Source organism: Pantherophis guttatus, chromosome 6 (genome assembly GCF_059756535.1).
Source record: "Pantherophis guttatus breed Tessera chromosome 6, ASM5975653v1, whole genome shotgun sequence".
NCBI classification, from domain to species: Eukaryota; Metazoa; Chordata; class Lepidosauria; order Squamata; family Colubridae; genus Pantherophis; species Pantherophis guttatus.
In genome coordinates, this window is record NC_142068.1 from 8,269,369 (window position 1) to 8,290,271 (window position 20,903).

Genomic DNA, 20,903 nt, shown 5'->3' on the forward strand with positions numbered 1-20,903 from the left:
TCACACTTGGCCAATAAAAAAATCTATTCTATATTTTGGTCCTAAGCCGAGGACTACCTGTATAGGGTCTCCTGCTCGAGCAAGGGATTGGACTAGAAGACCTCTAAGGTCCCTTCCAATCTGATATTCTATGTTGTATGGTTGACAGCGGCTCAACTTTCTGCCAGTTTCTTAACACATTTGGGGAAAGCATCAGAAATTAACGTCCCTATCCATGCGGCGGATTCAGCCTTAACACATTCGTTGGCCAAATTCAAAAAGAAGCCCCTTTTGGGACAGAGCAGGCAGGAAAGGACAGCTTTTGGGGCAGAGACGAGGACGAGCCACGTGGAAAGTTCTGGAAGGAAGCCTTACCGCCAATGGGAGCAGCGAAGCAGCACCCAACGCCCACCGCACAAGCCGCCGCCAACATCTCAATATTACGGGATTCATTCTGCAAGAGAGAGAGAGAGAAAAAAGAGGAGGAATGGCAGTTGGCAGGAATGTCCATGGAGATTCTCAGTCATCCAAGTCATGGTTGTCCCAAAGGTGCATTTTTTTCAAGAGGCAACTGAACTTTCTTCTTCTTCTTTTTTTAAACAACTTTTATTACAAATTTTCTTTCATTATACATATTTTGTGAATGGAGTGTTGACCGAGTCACATACGTCGCTTTTTCCATATTCATCCCTTTTATCAAATTCTTTATCACAAATACATTGTTTTTCACCATATCTTCCTCTCTCTCTTTTCTTCTCTCCCCCCCACCCCCCCAGGGGTGAAATGCTCCCGGTTCGGACCGGATCGCCTGATCCAGTAGCGATGGCGGCGGATGGTTCGGAGAACCGGTAGCAAAAAATCCCTGAGCCCCCCCCCCCATCATGCCCAGCTGAGCTGCACGATCATCAGAGGCTTTTTTTTTCTTTTAAAAGCATTTTTTCTACAACCTCTTCTGACGAAAAAGTGCTTTTAAAAATTAAAAAAAAAGCCTCTGATGATCACGCGGCTGAGCTGGGATCGTCAGAGGCTTTTCAAAGCATTTTTTCTACAACCTCTTCAGCCAAAGAGGTGGTAAAAATAATGCTTTGAAAAGCCTCTGACGATCTCAGCTGAGTTGCCTGATCGGCAGAGGCTTTTCAAAGCATTGTTTTCTGCAAGGGTGACTTTGGGCCAATCACCAGGAGACTGAGAATTCTAGTCCCTCCTTAGGCATGAAATGAATGTATTTTTTTAATGTACACTGAGAGCATATGTACCAAAAACAAATTCCTTGTGTGCCCAATCACACTTGGCCAATAAAGAATTCTATTCTATTCTATTATTCTATTCTATTCTATTCTATTCTATTCTATTCTATTCTATTCTATTCTATTCTATTCTATTCTATTCTATTCTATTCTACTCTATTCTACTCTACTCTACTCTACTCTACTCTACTCTATTCTATTCTTTATTCCATTCCATTCTATTCTAAAACAGCTGGGTGACTTTGGGCCAATCATCAGGAGACTGAGAGTTCTAGTACCACCCTAGGCACGAAAGACAGATGACTGCCTATTTTATGTTTTTTATGGTTTAATGACCCAGATTAGATTGACTGGATTAACATAAAAATAGTGTGCTGGTTTAGCACTAGGCTGGAAACCAGGAGTGTGTGAGTTCTAGTCCCGCCTTAGGTACGAAAGCTGGTTATATGAATGTGGGCCAGTCACTCTCTCTCTGGGCCCAACTCACCTCATAGGGTTGTTATGGAGAAAAACAGAAGGCAGAAGGAGTTTTAGATACGTTCAGCACTTTCCATTATTTATAAAAACGATAAGGCTGAATATAAATACATAAAATAAATGAGTAACAGCGGAGGATGGCACTAAGGGAAACAATCAGCTAGCAATAGCAATAGCACTTAGACTTATATACCGCTTCATAATTCCTTACACCGGTTTACAATCTCAGCATGTTGCACCCCAACAATCTGAGTCCTCATTTTACCGACCTCAGAAAGATGGAAGGCCCATTCAACCTTGAGCCGGTCAGGATCGAACTCCAAAATGTGGGCAGAGTTAAACCTGCAATACCGCATTCTAACCGCTGCGCCACCATGACTCTGTTAAACTTAATGTACAATTCAACCGATGGACGCTAATCCTGACCCAGTCCCCATTCTGTTTTCCAAAGGCTTAGCAAGCCATTTTGCTGGAGACTCTCGTGTGCCAAGAAAAGAGGATTTATTAAGATTTTAACTATAAAGGTGACTGCAGTGCAAAAGAAAGCATCTGTAAGGGAAGTGGGCAGATTTTAATTTTGATAAACAAAGCAATAAGTAAAATGACTTGCTTTCCCTTTTTTCTCTCATTTTCTTCTTTTCTTAGGTAGGTGACACGACTAGAAGTTAGGTAGGACAGAAAGAAAACGTCTTTTAATATATCTAGATTGAACAGCTGAGAAGTAAATGCAGACAGAGATAAAGATTCAAGAGAGGAATATGGGAGACAAGTCAAAAAAAGCATAGCAATTAAAGTATTGAAGCAGGCAAGAGATGATTGATAGATGATATCTCTTTTTTGTTGTTCTGATTTGCTTTTCTTTTTCTCTTGCTTTCTTTTCTTTTACTAGGTAGGTGACATGACTAGAAGTTAGGTAGGCTAGAAAGAAAATGTTTTTTATTTATTTTATTTATTTATTTTATTTTATTGAATTTATATACCGCCCTACTCCCGAAGAACTCAGGGCGGTGAACAGCCATAGAATAAAACATATAAATACAAAATTTAAAATAAAATAAAACGAATTAAATAATTTGGCTGAACAAATTTAAAACCCCAATAATTTAAAACCAAATTTAAATTTAAAATTTGGTTTAAAATTTAAAATTTTAGTATAAGGGTGACATGATCGAAAGGTAGAATAAGAGATAGAAATAAGAGAAGGGGGAATATTAGTGTACACACTTTTATATAATAAAATAAAAGCAATAGCAAGAGAAAGCATGGAATAATTGGATAATGATAGACTGCAACTTAATATAAATGTGTATTATTAATAGAAATATATGTTGATTGAATGTAATAACTATAATTAACTTTACTAGTTTTATTTGTATTAGAATGTATGACACTCAGATGCCACGCTGTTCACCCATTGATATGTTTTTAAAAAAAATTTAAAAAGGTAAAAAAAGGTAAAATGCCACGGAAATACTGGTTTTTTCGTGGCGCTCTACTCTTCCGCTAATGTCACAGAGAGCTAAGTTGATATGCAGATCACAAATAAACCATCTCCCCATTAGGAATCCTTCAGTTTAACTCCCAGCTCGGTTGGCCTTTCTCAGCTTTCAACATATATTTTTATCCCTAGCTTCGGAAAACAGACCTTCTAAATAGCTTGGACTACAATCCCCATTGTTTTCAGCCAGCCTGGCCTTGGAGCACGATGTAATGCTAGCTGGTGGGCAAGAGAGTTCGAGAATGAAGTCATGAATTTAATAAGGAAACAAGTTCACAACAGTACTTTTCCTAAGAGTTCAAAAGTGCCTGTAGGGCTTTTTTTTGGCCATGACCATAAAGCAGGCCTGAATTTCGTTTGATTTCTACAATTTGGGGATTATTATCTCCAAATTATAAATCTTAGGACTGAGGGTAGAGGAACACAACTCAGAACTGGACTCCTGCCTGTTGTGACTAACCAACAATAAAGGAGAATGTGGAGTTGTTTTTCTTTGAAGGCGCTTTGCTTCTCATCCAGGAAGCTTCTTCAGTTCTGACTGTCGGAACTGATGAAGCTTCTTGGATGAGAAGCGAAACGTCTTCAAGGAAAGTCCAGTTGTCTTTTGAGGGGAAAAAAAAGCACTTTTGGGACAACCATGACCTGGATGACTGAGAATTTCCATAGAAAATAAAGGAGAATATTTGTATCTCAGGGCTGAAATGAGGAGTCCTTGGTGCTCTCTGGTTGTTTTCTTTCAGATTTTTCATTCCCCAAATTAGGTAACCTCATCAGTGCACTGATGAGGTTACCTAGCTTGGTAATGAGACGTCCGCAAGAAAACAACAAAACTGAGAGAGCACCAAGGACCCCTGATTAACCAGCAATCTGATGTTTTTCGGCCATCTTGTTTTTCCATTCTCAGAGCGCATATTCTACGTCGCTTCCTCAGAGTTAGATACTCACCTCATAAATGCCTCCAAAGACTGAAAGAAACTTGCTGAGGAGGGCCGCACACATGCTGGCTATGTGAACAAAGGGTCCCTGAATACAGGAAAGGGAGGAAGGAAAAGTTAGCAAGATCGGCAGAACATTGCTAGGGCCCAAACACTCTCAAAGTTTTTATGTTTATTTATTTATCTATTCCAGGGGTGGGCAACTGTGGCCCTTTTACAACCTGTGGACTTCAACTCCCAGAATTCCTGAGCCAGCTTGGCTGGCTCAGGAATTCTGGGAGTTGAAGTCCACAGGTTGTAAAAGGGCCACAATTGCCCACTTCTGATCCATTCAGTTTCCCATCTCAATCAATGATTCCATGCGCAGTGTGTCCAGTTATGGGAGCTGATAAGGCAGCTGGATTAAACAGCCTTGGAAAGAAGATTCACAAGATCATAGAGTTGGAAGATATTGTGGTCCGCCTGCAGCCTGCAGAGTTGGACAGTGAGGAGGCTGGGGAGGAACATGGGCCAATCCTGGAGTCTGGGGAAGGTTCGGACGAGGGCTCTGCGTCGGAGGCAGAGAGTGGGCCAGGGCCATCTGGGAGTTATGTGCTGACTCCAGAGCCTCCAGAGTCTGACGTCAGAGAGGCAGAGGAACAGGGGAAGCCTGTTCCCAGTGCGCGCATGCGCAGAGGTGCCAGAAGGCAAGAACAGTTAAAACAAAAGGGACGACTCGGGAGTAGGGCTTGGAGATGATTGGCCCCTCCCATAAGACATAAAGGAGGATCAAAGGCACGTGAGCCTTTGCAGGAAGCAACTGTTGTTCGTGCTGGCCGGTTTCAAGACAGCAGCTCCGTGTTGACTCTGTGTTCTGTGTGGCCTTGCAAAGTTAGGTCTTTGGCAGCGTGTCAAGGGAGATAAAGGTGGGTGTTTATCAGCCTTATCAGAAGAACTGTGGCAGACTTCTGTCGGACTCTTTACAAACTATTTGGGACTCATCTGTGAATGAACCGATTGAGAATGAACAGGCTCTGAATGAGCAGAATTCACAGCCATTGAAATAAAAAGGGGCCTGGTGGCGCAGCTGGCTAATAGCCTGTTATTAACATTCAGCTGCCTGCAATTACTGCAAGTTCGAATCTCCCCAGGCTCAAGGTTGACTCAGCCTTCCATCCTTTCTAAGGTAGGTAAATTGAGGACTCAGATTGTGGGGGCAATAAGCTGACTTTGTATAAATATACAAAAGGATGAAGGCTATTGCTTAACGCATTGTAAGCCGTCCTGAGTCTCCGGAGAAGGGCAGCATATAAATCAATTTTTTTAAAAAAAAAATAGGGTTTTTGGGATTCATTGTGTGCTTTTACTGTATCAGGAAGCCTAGGTCAGAACAGATATCATCATGCATGATCAACCTTCTACAGGATTCATTGCAGGTAGCAAACGAATGTATAGAATGAATGAGCTGGAAGGGACCTTGGAGGTCTTCTAGTCCAGCCTGCCTGCTCAAGCAGGAGACCTTATACCATTTCAGAGAAGTGACTGTCTAGACCAGTGATGGCTAACCTTTTTGCCATCGTGGGCCAAAAGTGGGGGGAGCCCGGGGGAGTCGCGCCCGTGCGTGCCCACACCCATAATTCTATGCACCCCACCCTGCACATGTGTGCGCGAACCCACCCCACGTTTCCCCCGCTTTTGGCACGCGATGGCACGGTGGGCCCGGTAGGCCCATTTTTCACCCTCCCCAGGCTCCAGAGCGTTTCTAGGAGGCTGGGGAGGGCGAAAACGGTCTTCCCCACCCACCGGGAGGCCCTCTGGAGGCTGGAAACGGCCTGTTTGCCGACTTCCAGGGGGCCCAGAAGGCACAAAAATCAGCTGGCCGGCGTGTGCATGTGCGCCGGAGCTGAGCTTGTGTGCCCACCGATAGGGCTCTGCGTGCCACCTGTGGCACGCATGCCATAGGTTCGCCATCACGGGTCTAAAAACATCCAGTGATAGAGTGCCCATGATTTCTGGAGGCCAGCTGTTCCACTGGGATGTCACAATTTGGGAACCAGGTTGTGAGTAGCTTTTTTTGGGGGGGGTGGGGGGGGATGTCCATTGTAACTTAAAACAGTTGCTAACCAAGTGGTCGTAAGTTGAGGACTACCTGTATCATATTTTCTCTCAAACTACCTTCCTGCAAACTAAAGACCACTGTGTCTTTTCACCATTCCAGGCAGAACCTGGTTTCCAGATCTTTCTCCACCTTGGTAGCCCACAGACCCCACAGACACCCCCCCCCCGCCCCTTACCTCTTTCCCCAAAGGCATCCCGCTGCCTAATGCACAGGTCAGTCCAATGACTTTGGCCACAAAGGTCTTGAGGGTAAGGTATTCCTTCAGCACCACCCCACGCAGGATGGTTTTCATTTCTGGGATGCCAGAGCCTGTAGAGAGAGGAAGGAAGGAAGGGAGGGAGGGAGGGAGGGAGGGAGGGAGGGAGGAGGGGGAAAGAAAGAAAGAAAGAAAGAAAGAAAGAAAGAAAGAAAGAAAGGGAAAGGGAGAGAGGGAAGGAGGGAAGGGAGAGAGAGGGAGGGAAGAAGGGAGGGAGGAGGGAAGGAAGGAGGGAAGGAAGGAAGGAAGAAAGGAAGGAAGGGAGAGGGAGTGTGGTGGGCAACGGGGGGAGGAAAGGAAGAAAGAAGAAAAGAAGAAAAGAAAAAGAAAGAAAGAAAGAAAGAAAGAATGGGAGAGGGAGAGAGGGAAGAAAGAAGGGAGGGAGGGAGGAAGAAAGGAAGGAAGGAAGGAAAGAAGGAAAGAAAGAAAGGGAAAAAAGAAAGAAAGAGAGAAAGAGAGAGAGAGAGAGCGAAAGAAAGAAAGAAAGAAAGAAAGAAAGAAAGAAAGAAAGAAAGAAAGAAGGCAGGGGAGAGGGAGAGAGGGAAGGAGGGAAGGAATGGAGAGGGAGGGAAGAAAGAAGGGAGGGAGGGAGGGAGGGAGGAAGGAAGGAAGGCGGGAAGGAGATGAGGCAAAAAAGAAGAATCAGGAAAATCCAGAGAGATGCAGAAATCCACTGAACGAAAGAATGTTTAACCAGGTCAGGGAAAGATCTAGCACAATGTTTCTCAACTTTGACCACTTTAAGATACGTGGACTTCAACTCCCAGAATTCCCTAGCATGCTTTGAGCGTGGCCTATGAATTTGCTTCTTAAGATTCAGGACAGTGAAGACCTTGGTTTGGTTCCTCTCTGAGGGGGAAAAGGGGAGCTTTCAAATGCAGAGAAAGGTGACCTGATGGGCAGAAAGGGCCACATTTTAGGAGAATCCCCTGGGTTTGGGTCTCTGATGGAATGGAACCTTCCTTGTCTCCAGGATCAGAAAAAAAATGGTTGGCACAGGTGGATTCCCAGCTGTGCCTTCCAAACAGCTGGGCTTCCTCCAAAGCAGCTTCTTCCCTTCCCACCTCTCCGGACCGACACTCACCCACCGCCTGCGGGGCTAAGATCTGAGTGAATCCAGCTGAGAAGGTGATGAGCACGATGGGATAGGTAATCCAAGCCATGTATTGCAAGAAAACGTTGGTATCCAACCCGCCGTACATCCACTTTTGGGCTGTAAGAGAGAGAGGGGGGGGAAGGGTTTATTTGTCAATGCACAAGAGATAATCTTCCAGGTTGAGTTGCCACCACGCAGGAGGCTAAGCTAAAGTGATGCGTCTGCCTCGAAGAGACCATTTTCTCAGCATCTTCCCTCCGGAAATTTGGATGGCCTCAATCTTACTAGGCGCTGAAGTCCAGGCTGTTTCCCCAGGCCAGGGGTCAACAACCCGTGGCTCTGGAGCCGTATGTGGCTCTTTCATCCCTCTGCTGAATAGAATAATAAAATAAAATAATAAAAAAATACAATAATATAATAAAACGAAATAAAATAATAAAACGAAATAAAATAAGATGGCACAAAATGAAATAAAACAAAACAAAATGAAATAGAATAGAATAATAAAATAATAAAATAAAATAATAATAATAAAAATCAAAACAAAACGCCTCCTCTTGGAAACCATGAGCTTCAGATTCGCAGCCCAGGAGCGCTGCCTGCCTTTGCACCTGTGATCTGCCATCTTCCTACCTTGCAGGCAAGTTGCTATGGCAAAGTCCATGGCCCAGCTCACCAAGGCCATCAGCAGACCCAAGAGGATGAGGAAGATCCAGTCTTCGCCCACTTTGGAGATGAGGAACTTCTGGCACCGCACGGTACAGACTGCAAGAGAAAGGGGGGAAAAGGGGGACGGGTGAGCGATGGAGAGGCAGGGGCATCCATGGGGCTGCAGCAGAGAGAAGCTGGGATACAGGAGAAGACCAGATCGCTGGCAGAGGGTTGCAGGAGGCCGTCGCAGCCGAAAATGGAGTTTGGGAGCCTGTTTTCACTGGGGTCACCACAGGTGATGTTCAGCTGGCCACGTTCACCCTGGCCATGCCTATCCCGGCCCCCCGAGGTTAGGGAGTTGGACCAGATAGATCAGGGGTGAAATCTAAAATTTGTTACTACCGGTTCTATAGGCGTGGCTTTGGGGGGGGGCGGTAATGTGACTGGGTGGGCATCGCCAACTTTTTTTTTTTTTTTACTTTTAAAAGCATTTTTTCTACAACCTTAAGAGGTTGCAGAAAAATATGCTTTTAGAAGCCTCTGATGATCAGGCAACTCAGCTGGGATCGCCAGAGGCTTTTAAAGGCATATTTCTTTTTCTACAGCCTCTTCGGCTGAAAAGGTTGCAGAAAAAAATGCTTTTAGAACCTCTGACGATCAGGCAAGTCAGCTGGGATCGCCAGAGGCTTTTAAAGGCATTTTTTTTCCTACAACCTCTTCGGCCAAAGGGATTGCAGAAAAAAATGCTTTGAAAAGCCTCTGATGATCCCAGCTGAGCCACGCGATCATCAGAGGCTTTTTTTAAAAAAAACTTTTAAAAGCATTTTTTCGGCCGAAGAGGTTGTAGAAATTTTTTTATTTATTTAATATAATTTGTATGCCACCCTATCTCCATAGGACTCAGGGCGGCCCACAACAAGTAAAAACAAACCCAATAAAAGACATAAAATACATAAGTATAAAATGTATACTTATATTTAATTTATATAAAATATAAAAAATGCTTTTAAAAGTAAAAAAAAAACAGCCTCTGATGATCGCGCGGCTCAGCTGTGCATGGGGGAAGGCAGGGATTTTTGCTACCGGTTCTCCGAACCATCCGCCGCCATCGCTACCAGATCGGGCGATCTGGTCCGAACCGGGAGCATTTCACCCCTGAGATAGATACATATTTTATTTAATTTATTTATTTTATATCCAATTTTATATACCGCCCTTCTCCCTGAGGACTCTGGGCGGTGTACAGCCAAAGTAAAAACATAAACTACAAACATTAAAATACAATTAAAAAGATATATATATATATATTTGGCCCCATAATTAATGACAATATGAAACAGACAGACAGACAGAGAACAACAGAAGGACGTGATGGTATAGAGATGGGTACCAGAGAAGAACTGAAGAGAGGTCCATCCGATTGATGGTACCAGGAGTGTTGAAAACAAACAGGGTTAAGATAAAAGAGCAAATTAAAAGGACGATTATTTTCCATGGAGTCTGTCAGAGACCATCCAACCAATCAGAAGAGATGGAGGGAAGATTTATTAAAGCCGAAAACCATGAATGGGGGATTTCAACAAGCTCTAGACTTCTGTGAGAAGATTAATTCTGCGGGACCCAAGATGTCACATCGATTTTTCTACTTGTCTTGGTGATAATTTTCCTCTTTCCAAAGATTTGAATTGCGCATCAGGGGGAACAGCTACTTCGGATTAACGGGATTGGTTGGAGATATTGAAGAGATGAAAACCGGATGGAAATGGCTATACATTATTAGAATCCTTATTTTTTTTAAAAAAAACTTGCTTGGAAACAGCCCTGGATTTTTAGAAAGCATAATTCTAATGAACTAAGAAAAAGTAAGGAAGATGTGATATAAAGAAACCCTTAAAAGGTAAAATGGATTGAAGCTGGTTGGGAATTCTTGAAAAGAAAACGGAGCTTCAAAAAAATTAAAGTTTAAATTAAATCTCAAATAAATTAAATCTCAAAGAGTAACCAATGAAGAAGAAAACTAGGGAAATTGGAGAAGGCCAAATGCAGTCCTCCTCATCAAGAAAGGACAGAAAGACAACCTCAAGATATTATCAACCATCAAAACCTGGAAAGATATTAAAACAGTAAACCAGTCCATTTCTAAACATCTTGAAGACTAACAGAATAACGAAGTTGGAAGGGATCTTGGAGGTCTTCTAGTCCAGGACTTCAACTCCCAACTTTGCTGGCCCGCTTTGCTGGCTAGGGAATTCTGAGAGTTGAAGTCCGCCAGGCTTAAAGTTGCCAAGGTTGGAGACCCTTATTCTAGTCCAAATCCCCACTCAGGCAGGAACCCCTATACCAGTGACAGCTAACCTTTTCAGCACCAAGTGCCCAAACCAGAATGTGCGTATGCATGCACACGCTGGAGCGCTGGAAACCCGAAGACCAGCTGGCAATGGCACGGGTACCCACAGAGGGGGCTCCGTGTGCCACCTGTCAGGTTTCGGTGTCGTCTCAAATAAATTGCATTTCCAAACAAATAGTCTTCTATGAAATCTTTCATTTATTAAGCACGACAATCTGTCCCCGACTGCGTCGTAGCCAACACTGACTTCCTGACCCCAAACCTTCCCTTTCCGTTCCCCAATTCTCTGCGTCTCATTGGCCATCTTCCAAATCACTCTCCCCATATCTACTACTTCAGCTCCCAGGAATGTCCCCCCTCCCATCCCATCTCCTAGGGGATATTATCTTCAGGGAAAATAAGTAGGTGAAAAGTCAAGCGTCCTCTTGCCAGCTGCCCCCTCTCCTCCTCCTTATGTCAGCACTGGAACAAATGTAGTTTGGAGTGCTGACACCACCTCTGGCACGCGTGCCATAGGTTCGCCATCACGGCCCTATTCCATTTCAGGCAAATGGTTGTCCAATCTTTATGTCAACTCGCAAAGTATCCCTGGCCTGCTCTCGAATTGCCATAGGCAAGGGGGAAGCAGCATGGCAGCCAAAAACAAAAACACATTTCAGATGTATCTCTCTCAAGGCTGTCTCCCAGGGTTACCCACAGCGGCCGGAGGGGAGTGATCTCTACAACCTGCGAAATTGCTCCGTTGGCGAATGTGACTGATGACACACCCTGGGAGGAGGGAGGGGGAAACTTGGTCAAGACTGGGTTGTAAATTACGTGGGGTCACAGTTGGCTTCACTTGGAACATGCCGACATGTTAAAAGCCTCCAGTGATGGAGCGTTCACAACTTCTGGAGGCAAGTTGTTCCACTGATTAATTGTTCTAACTGTCAGGAAATTTCTCCTTAGTTCTAGGTTGGATGTCTCCTTGCTTAGTTTCCATCTATTGCTTCTTGTCCTGCCTTTGGGTGCTTTGGAGAATAGGTTGGCCCCCTCTTCTTTGTGGCAGCCCCTTAGATATCAGAACATTGCTATTTATTTTATTTATTTATTTTATTCGGCTTATATGCCGCCCTATCTCACAGTGGACTCAGGGCGGCTCACAACAATAAAACACAAGCCACAATAAAAATAAAGACTAAAATCTAAAAAATTTAATATTAACCCATTAAAACCCTTAAAACCCCATCATCAGACCAGGTCAAGGGATTTGAAAAGCCAAGTTTTTAATTCCTGGCGGAAAGTGCGAAGGTCGGGCGCTAGTCGGAGCTCCAAGGGGAGTTGATTCCAGAGTTGACATAGTAGACATGCTATCATGTCACGCCTAGTCCTTCTTTTCATTAAAATGGACGTACCCAATTCCCACAACCGTCCTTCATATGTTTCAGCCTTGAGCTCTCTAATCATCTTTGGTTTTTTTGTTTTTTTTTATTATTATTATTTATTTATATGCCACGCTTCTCCAGAGACTCAGGGCATCTTACAATGCGTTAAGCAATAGCCTTCATACTTTTGTATATTTTATACAAAGTCAGCTTATTGCCCCCACAAACTGGGTCCTCATTTCACCTACCTTAGAAAGGATGGAAGGCTGAGTCAACCTTGAGCCTGGTGAGATTCGAACCAGCAGAAATTGCAGGCAGCTGTGTTAATAACAGGATGCGTATACCACTGTACTATCAAGGCTCTGTTGAATGAGACTGTCCAAGAAATTCTCTCTCTCTCTCTTTTTTTTTTGCACTGTTATGTAATCTAAATTTAATGAGGAGGTAGACTTCATAACACTAAACAAGATCAAAAGTTTCTTTCACAGTACATTGGACTAAGACTATACTCTGAAAGTTCACTAGGTTTCATTCAGCAAAAATAATTAGAGTGACTCATTGGCCAAAATTGTAAACAAGTTTGCCCATTTCCTCATATTATGAAGGCAACCTTAATCAGGCTCCATTCGTGCCCCTTCACTCAAGCCATTCATATAATGCCTGGAAAGCAACCAAAACCGGCTGCCAAACTCTTAACTTTCAACGTGAAAGAAGAGGAAAGTTATTAAACCCTTAGGAAACAAGCTTAATGAATTGCATCTAATTTGTTAACCATCTGAAAACAAATCGGAACAAAGTTCAACTGATGTTTTTGCCCTGCCACTGATCATTTGGGACAATGGGGGGCCCAAATATGTACCGTGCCCACGCCCCCCTCGAAGTGGTAGAGTTATGAGATATAGGTAGTCCTCGAATTAAGGCCATATATTTATTTATTTATTTATTTATTTATTTATTTATTTATTTATTTATTTATTTTATTCAATTTGTATACCGCCCTTCTCCTAGTGGACTCAGGGCGGTGCACAGCCAGAACTAAAACACATACCAATACAAAATTTAAAATTTCTAAAAGAATTACATGACTTTGGCCCAGAATTTAAAACATTCAAACTAAAACCCATTGACAATTTAAAAAGCTAAAAAAAAAAAAAGGGGGGGGGGTTCACACCAGCCCTGCTTGATGGAAAAGAAAAGTTTTTAGGGCCCAGCGAAAGACCCGGAGATCCGATATCCTTCGTATCTCCGGGGGCAAATCGTTCCAGAGGGCAGGAGCTGCCACAGAGAAGGCCCTCCCCCTGGGGGTCGCCAGCCGACATTGCCTGGCTGACGGCACCCTGAGGAGTCCCTCTCTGTGGGAGCATACTGGTCGGTGGGAGGCTATCGGCGGCAGAAGGCGGTCCCGCAAATACCCAGGTCCCATGCCATGGAGCGCTTTAAAGGTGGTGACCAACACCTTGAAGCGCACCCGGAAGATCACTGGAAGCCAATGCAGCTCACGCAGGAGAGGTGTCACATGGGAGCGCCCCCTCGCTCCCATAATCCCCCGCGCGGCCACATTCTGCACCAGTTGGAGCCTCCGGGTGCTCCTCAAGGGGAGTCCCATGTAGCCCCATTTGTTTAGTAAGCAAAGTTAATAGGGAATCCAGATTTACAATTGCACTGATTTACTTAACAAGTGCGGCAAGGAAGGTCCTAAAATGGGGCAAAATTCACTTAACAAATTCGGGGTGCAATGTAAGCCAAGGACTATCCATACTCCAAAGTTTGCCCAGTGTTAGTCGAACCACTACAAACTGGCCCGTTTTGACTCAGTAGTCTAGGATTTAAATCAAGAGTTAGTTTACCAGAAGACTACAGGTCTCAAAATTGTTACCAACTTATCTTCAAGGCCAGTATTCATGAGTCTGACTAACACCACTTATCTATAGATAAAGGAATAAACTGTTTCTCTCCATCCAAGGTTTATATTTTGTTACTTCTCAATCAACTAGGTCAGGAGATGGGAGATTATCATAGAAAGCAATGGCAAGACAGCCTTCTCCAGCTGAAGATGTGGCCTTCAAGTCCCAAGGATTATCTGTACGATTCAGAACGTGTTGGCTGAAAATTGGCCTTTATTACAATGGGTTTGTTTAAAGATCAATCGATTAATCAGAATAGAGCTGGAAGGGACCTTGGAGGTCTTCTAGTCCAACCCCCTGTTCAAGCAGAAGGGCCCATACAATTTGAGACAAGTGGCTGTCCAGTCTTTCTTAAAAACCTCCAGCGATGGAGCACCCACAACTTCTGGTGGCAAGCTGTTCCACTGGTTAATTGTTTTCACTGTTGGGAAGTTTCTCCTTAATTCCAAGTTGCTTCTCGCCTTGATTAGTTTCCATCCATTGTTTCTTGTATTGCCTTTTGGTGCTTTCAAAAATAAATTGCCCCCCTCTTCTTTGTGGCAGCCCCTCAAATACTGGAATACTACTATCATGTCCCCCCTGCTCCTTCTTTTCTCTAGATTAGCCAACCCCAAATCCTACAACCGTTCTTCCTATGTTTTAATCTCCAGGCCTTTAATATGGAGGCTGGAGGCTAAAACATATGAAGAACGGTTGCAGGAACTGGGTATGTCTAGTTTAATGAAAAGAAGGACCACGGGAGACATGATAGCAGTGTTCCAATATCTCAGGGGCTGCCACAAAGAAGAGGGAGTCAAGCTACTCTCCAAAGCACCTGAGAGTAGGACAAGAAGCAATGGGTGGAGACTGATCAAGGAGAAAAGCAACTTAGAACTAAGGAGAAATTTCCTGACAGTGAGAACAATTAATCAGTGGGACAACTTGCCTCCAGAAGTTGTGAATGCTCCAACACTGGAAGTTTTTAAGATGTTGGAGAACCATTTGTCTGAAGTGGTGTGGGGTTTCCTGCCTAAGCAGGGGGTTGGACTAGAAGACCTCCAAGGTCCCTTCCAACTCTGTTATTCTATGTTCTAATTTATTTATTTTTTAAATTTGATTTATATGCCGCCTTTCTCCGGAGACTCAGGGCGGCTTACAATGCGTTAAGCAATAGCCTTCATACTTTTGTATATATTTATACAAAGTCAGCTTATTGCCCCCACAAATTGGGTCCTCAATTTACCTACCTTAGAAAGGATGGAAGGCTAAGTCAACCTTGAGCCTGGTGAGATTCGAACTTACAGTAATTGCAGGCAGCTGGTGTTAATCACAATGCTATCAGTCTGCTGAGCCACATGGCCCTAATCATCTTAGTTGCTCTTTTCTGCCCCTTTTCCAAAGTCCTAACATCTTTTTTGTAATGTGGTGACCACATCTGGATGCAAGTATTCCAGGTGCGGCCTTACTAAGGCTTTATAAAGCGGTATGAATACTTCACGACCGCCGCAAAAAAGAAGGGAAAAAAGCAGACTCCATTACGGTCATACATCAAGGATGACCTCTATTTATTACATGATCCCAGCCTTAGGTGGCCAGCTAGAGTCATGCTGCACTGTTTTATCTCCACGCGGGCATTTCCTGGCATGAGACTGAGGAAGTCACTAAAGCAGGGGTGGGCAAATGTGGCCTTTTTACAACCTGTGGACTTCAACTCCCAGAATTCCTGAGACAGCCAAGCTGGCTCAGGAATTCTGGGAGTTGAAGTCCACAGGTCGTAAAGGGGCCATATTTGCCCACCCCTGCATAAAGAGTTAAAACACCTGATTCGTTTTCAGATTTGGGCCGAGCAAAACGGCAAAACTGAGCCAGTTTGGCCCTTTGATACTCAAAACGGCTGAAGACGCTTCCAGATGTTCTGCATCTGGCTGGCCAGTGCTGCCTGAGGCGAGCTGAGAGACCGGTCCCAAATTCTGACTTCATGAGTAAGCCTACAGTCAGCCATCCTTTTTACCCCATTGCTGTGACAGCTGTGGGAAGCCAACAGCTGGACCCAGAGGGTGGAGGTGGGGGCCGTGGCATGGAGGCAGCTCCGGATAGGAAAACAGCCTCTCGCCCTCCTGCCCATCTGGTCACAGGAGGTGGCCATTCGAGAAGAGGAGAGGAACGCAGTCACGGCCAAGGCCACCCCAGGACAGAGGAGTCTGGACACGGTCCATCTCCGGCGGCTGCCCCCACGAGTTGGCAACTTTTAACAAGGAAACAGCCTCAAGGACAAGGCAAGCTGTGACTGCAGCAGTTGCTAAGGGATTTAGGAAGAGCCAGATCCCACAGACAATGTGTGTTTGTGTGTTTCTCTCTCTCTCTCTCTCTCCCTCACTCCTTCTCTCTCTCCCTCTCTCTCCCTCCCCCTTCTCTCTCTCTCCCTCCCTCCTTCCCTCTCTTTCTCTCTCTCCCTCCCTCCTTCTCTTTCTCTCCCTCTCCCTCCCTCCTTCTCTCTCTCTCCCTCCCCCTCCTTCTCTCTCTCCCTCTTTCTCCCTCCCTCCTCTCTCTTTCTCTCTCTCCCTCCTTCTCTCTCTCTCTCCTTCTCGCCTTCCTTTTCTCTCTCTCTCCCTCCCTCCCTCCCTCCTCTCTCTCCCTCTTCCTCCCTACCTCCTTCTCTCTCTCTCTCTCGCTCTCCCTCCCCCTTCTCTCTCTCTCACTTTTTCTCTCCCCCTCCCTCCTTCTCTCTCTTTTTCCCTCCCCCCTTCTTCTTCTCTCTCTCTCCCTCTCTCCCCCCCCCTCTCTCTCAGTTTTGGGCACCCAGCTGACTTGCCTGATGGGCAGAGGCTTTTTTTCCTTTTAAAAACATTTTTTCTATAACCTCTTCGGCCAAAGACGTTGTAGAAAAAATGCTTTTAAAAACTTCTGATGATCCCAGCTGAGCCGCACGATCATCAGAGGCTTTTTATTTTTACTTTTAAAAGCATTTTTTTGGCGGAAGAGGTTGTAGAAAAAATGCTTTTAAAAGTTTTTTAAAAAAAGCCTCTGATGATTGCACGGGTCAGCTGGGCAATGGGGGGGGCAGGGATTTTTGCTACCGGTTCTCCGAACCACCCGCCTCCATCGCTACCAGATCAGGCGATCCGGTCCGAACTGGGAGCATTTCACCCGTTACCATGGTTGGCAGAAAGCCCAGAAGCAATTTGCAGGAAACTGATAAGAGAACTAAGATCAGGACGCGAAGGAGAGTGAACGAAGTTGTTCCCTGCAAATTGCCTCAGTCGTCGTCCTTCCTTAAATAGGCTAAGGGAGTGGCCAATTAGCCCCAAGCCTTACTCTCGAGGAGGCCTCCTCCTGAGGAACCACTCCTGCCTTTTGGCAGCTCTGTGCGCCCGTGCATCGAGAAAAGGCTCCTCCTCTTCGTCCTCTTCACTTAAGGGAGCTTCTGGAGGTTCTGAAGGCCCTGGCTGAATCCCCGCCTCTGGCACCACATCTTCTCCAGCCTCCTCATTGTCTGACTCGAGTGCCAGCTGCACAGGCTGCTGGCACAACACCACACCAGCCTCCTCACTATCTGAATCAGCTACTAGCTGCACAGGCCGCTGACGGGCCACAACAGCTTTAAAGGTGACAACCAGCACCTTGAATTGCACCCGGAAGCAAATCGGCAACCAATGCAGATCCCACAGGAGGGGTGATACATGTGCACACCGGGGTCTGCACAAATCCATGCGGGCCGCTGCATTTTGCACCAACTGGAGCTTCCAGATGCTCTTCAAAGGCAGCCCCATGTAGAGCGCGTTGCAATAGTCAAGATGGGAAGTGACTAAGGCATGAGTGATTCTGAGTAGGGATTGCTGGTCCAGGAAAGGTCGTAACTAATGCAGAACTTGCAGTGTTGTGCGACTTGTCCCGTGACTTAAGCAGGTCACTGAAATAAATGAAAGTTGCAGACTCAAGACACATTAAGCTTGGGGGTTGCCACAAAGAAGGAAGATAGGAGTCAACCTGTTCTCCAAAGCACCTGAAGGCAGGACAAGAAGCAACGGATGGAAATTAATCAAGGAGAGAAGCAACCTAGAACTACTGGTAAGGAAAAATTTTCTGACACTGAGAACAATTAACCAGTGAAACAATTTGCCTCCAGAAGTTGTGGGTGCTTCATTACTGGAGGTTTTTAAGATGAGACTGGATGACTCTTTGTCTGAAATGCATAGAGTTTCCTGCTTGAGCAGGGGGTAGGACTAGATGACCTTCAAGGTTCCTTCCAACTTCGTTGTTATTCTGTATACTCAATTTTAAGCCTTCCCTTTTGGGGAGAAGAAGGGGGCTTAGTGTGGTGTGTAAACCAGGGGTGAAATGCTCCTGGTTCGGACCGGATCACTCGATCCGGTAGCGATGAAGGCAGGTGGTTCGGAGAACCGGTAGTAAAAATCCCTGCCCCCCCCTCCCATGCCCAGCTGACCCGGGCAATCATCAGAGGCTTTTTTAAATATATTTTTAAAAGCATTTTTTCTACAACCTCTTTGGCTGAATAAATGCTTTTAAAAGTAAAAAAAAGAAAGCCTCTGACGATCCCAGCTGAACCGTGCGATCATCTGAGGCTTTAAAAAAAAAAAAGAAAGCCTCTGCCGATCAGGCAACTCAGCTGGGATCGTCAGAGGCTTTTAAAAGCATTTTTTTACAACCTCTTCAGCCGAAAAAATGGTTTTAAAAGTAAAAAAAAAAAAAAAAGTTGGCCATGCCCACTCAGTCATATTACCCACCCCTCCCAACAAGCAATGCCCACAGAACCGGTAGTAACAAATTTTACTTTTCACCACTGGTGTAAACCCATCTCTTTCAGTTCCTTCCCAATTCAGCATTCCCCCGAACACTTGGCTTTTTTGGTGTCTGCCTCCTAAGGACTGTATGAACACACAACCACACGGTTTTCTCACGCGTGCATTTCTTTCTGTACACAAGTGCCAATTTCCCAACGTCTGGCTGAGCTACCACCACTCCCATTCTCCCAGACCAGAATGGTTAATCTGCATAAAACTGGGGACAAAGGTAATTGTAATCCTATATTATCTGCAGGGTGTCAGATTAAATTCTGCCGCACAATCTTTCCTTTGACGGCAGCGATGATGTGTGGCAGACCTGTGAGGAGTGGCTTCTCTGAGCCTGAATAAAACTGTCATTGAAATGTACCATGTCTTTACCTTGCTGGTTCATACAACATACTTAATCCTTTTAGAACCCTTTTTAGAGACTTAAGAAAGAATGCAGAGAAGGGAAACAAAGATGATTAGGGGGCTGGAATCTATGAAAATATATGAAGAACAGTTGCAGGAATTGGGTATGTTCAGTATGCCGAAGACTAAACTAAGCTAAGACGCTGAGCTTGTCGATCGAAAGGTCGGCAGTTCAGCGGTTCGAGTCCCTAGTGCCGCGTAATGGAGTGAGCTCCCATTAGTTGCCCCAGCTTCTGCCAAACTAGCAGTTCGAAAGCACGTAAAAAATGCAAGTAGAAAAATAGGGACCACCTTTGGTGGGAAGGTCACAGCGTTCCGTGTGCCTTTGGCGTTGAGTCATGCTGGCCACATGACCACGGAGACGTCTTCGGACAGCGCTGGCTCTTCAGCTTTGAAATGGAGATGAGTACCGCCCCCTAGAGTCGGGAACGACTAGCACATATGTGCGAGGGGAACCTTTACCTTTACCTTTAGTCTGCTGAAAAGAAGGACTAGGGGTGACATGATAGCTGTGTTCCAGTATCTAAGGGGTTGCCATAAAGTAGAGCAGGAGTGCCAAACTTGATCTCATTGAGGGCCGCATCAGGGTTGTGTTTGACCCTGGGGGGGGGTGTAGGTGTGGCAGGAGTAGGCGTGGCCAGCTTGACGTTACTAGTGTCAGGGGCACCTGTGATGGCCAAGTGCTAAGGCAGGACTTCCCTCAGACCAGAGGTGGGTTTCAGCAGGTTCTGACCAGTTCCAGAAAACTGGTAGCGGAAATTTTGAGTAGTTCGGAGAACTGGTAGTAAAAATTCTGACTGGCCCCGCCCCCATCTATTCTCTGCCTCCCGAGTCCCAGCTGATCGGGAGGAAATGGGGATTTTGCAGTAACCTTCCCCTGCCACACCCACCAAGCCATACCATGCCCACTAAGCCACACCCACAGAACCGGTAGTAAAAAAAATTTGAAACCCACCACTGCCTCAGACCCTCCCTCACTCTCATTATTATCTCCTTCCTTCCTTCCTTCCTTCCTTCCTTCCTTCCTTCCTTCCTTCCTTCCTTCCTTCCTTCCTTTCTTGTTCTTTTTCCGTCCCTCTTCATTCTTTCTTCTGCCTGCCTTCCCCTCTTTCCTTATTTTTCCTTCCTTGCTCTCTTCCCATCTTCCCTTCTTTTTCTTTTTCTTTGTCTTTCCTCTTTCCCTTTCTCCTTTCCTATCTCCTTCTTGCATGCTCAAATGCAAAAGGGGAAACATTTCTCCTTTTGTTTTTATTTTAGTTTGTTTTGCTAGCCAGCAGAGGCCAGCGAAAGCAGGGTCCGTTTTTGCTGGCAGAGGGTTGCAGGAGGCTGTCGCGGCCGAAAACGGAGCCCTGGAGGGCCCCCATTTCCTTTTTTTCAGGGTCTAAACACCCTGCAGGCCGGATCGAGCCCCACGGGCCTTGAGTTTGACAACCTTGAAGTAGAGGGAGTCAATCTATTTTCCAAAGCACTTGAAGGCCAGACAAGAAGTAACGGATGGAAACCTATCAAGGAGGGATCAACCTAGAATCTCTTTCTCTTTTCTGCCCTATTAAGCAGATCACTTCCATGCACAGAGTGTTCTCTGGGACACGGGTCTCCAACCTTGGCAACTTTAAGACTTGTGGACTTCAACTCCCAGAATTCCTCAGCCAGCTTTGCTGAATTCCTTTCCCAGAATTCCTCAGCCAGCTTTCAACTCTGGGAGTTGAAGTCCACAAGTCTTAAAAGTTGCCAAGGTTGGAGAGCCCTGCTCTGAGAGATCTGGGAGGTCCCCTAGGTCTGATAGATAAAACCATATAACTCAAAGAGGGTGTACTTATTTTTTCACACAACTGGGAATAAAGGGCCCCATTGAA

At 45.3% G+C, this 20,903-nt stretch overlaps 1 protein-coding gene across 2 annotated transcripts in view; it reads right to left on the reverse strand.

The window, feature by feature from the left end:
- Positions 1-20,903, reverse strand: part of CLCN2 (chloride voltage-gated channel 2) — a 143,039-nt gene that overhangs the window by 72,501 nt on the left and 49,635 nt on the right. For both annotated transcript variants that reach the window (XM_087872478.1, XM_087872477.1), the window contains exons 3-7: positions 8,220-8,351; positions 7,575-7,703; positions 6,410-6,543; positions 4,147-4,224; positions 355-433 (exon numbers count right to left, since the gene is read on the reverse strand). In XM_087872478.1, the coding sequence (XP_087728604.1) occupies positions 355-433; positions 4,147-4,224; positions 6,410-6,543; positions 7,575-7,703; positions 8,220-8,351 (552 nt within the window). The remainder of the gene's footprint in view (positions 1-354; positions 434-4,146; positions 4,225-6,409; positions 6,544-7,574; positions 7,704-8,219; positions 8,352-20,903) is intronic.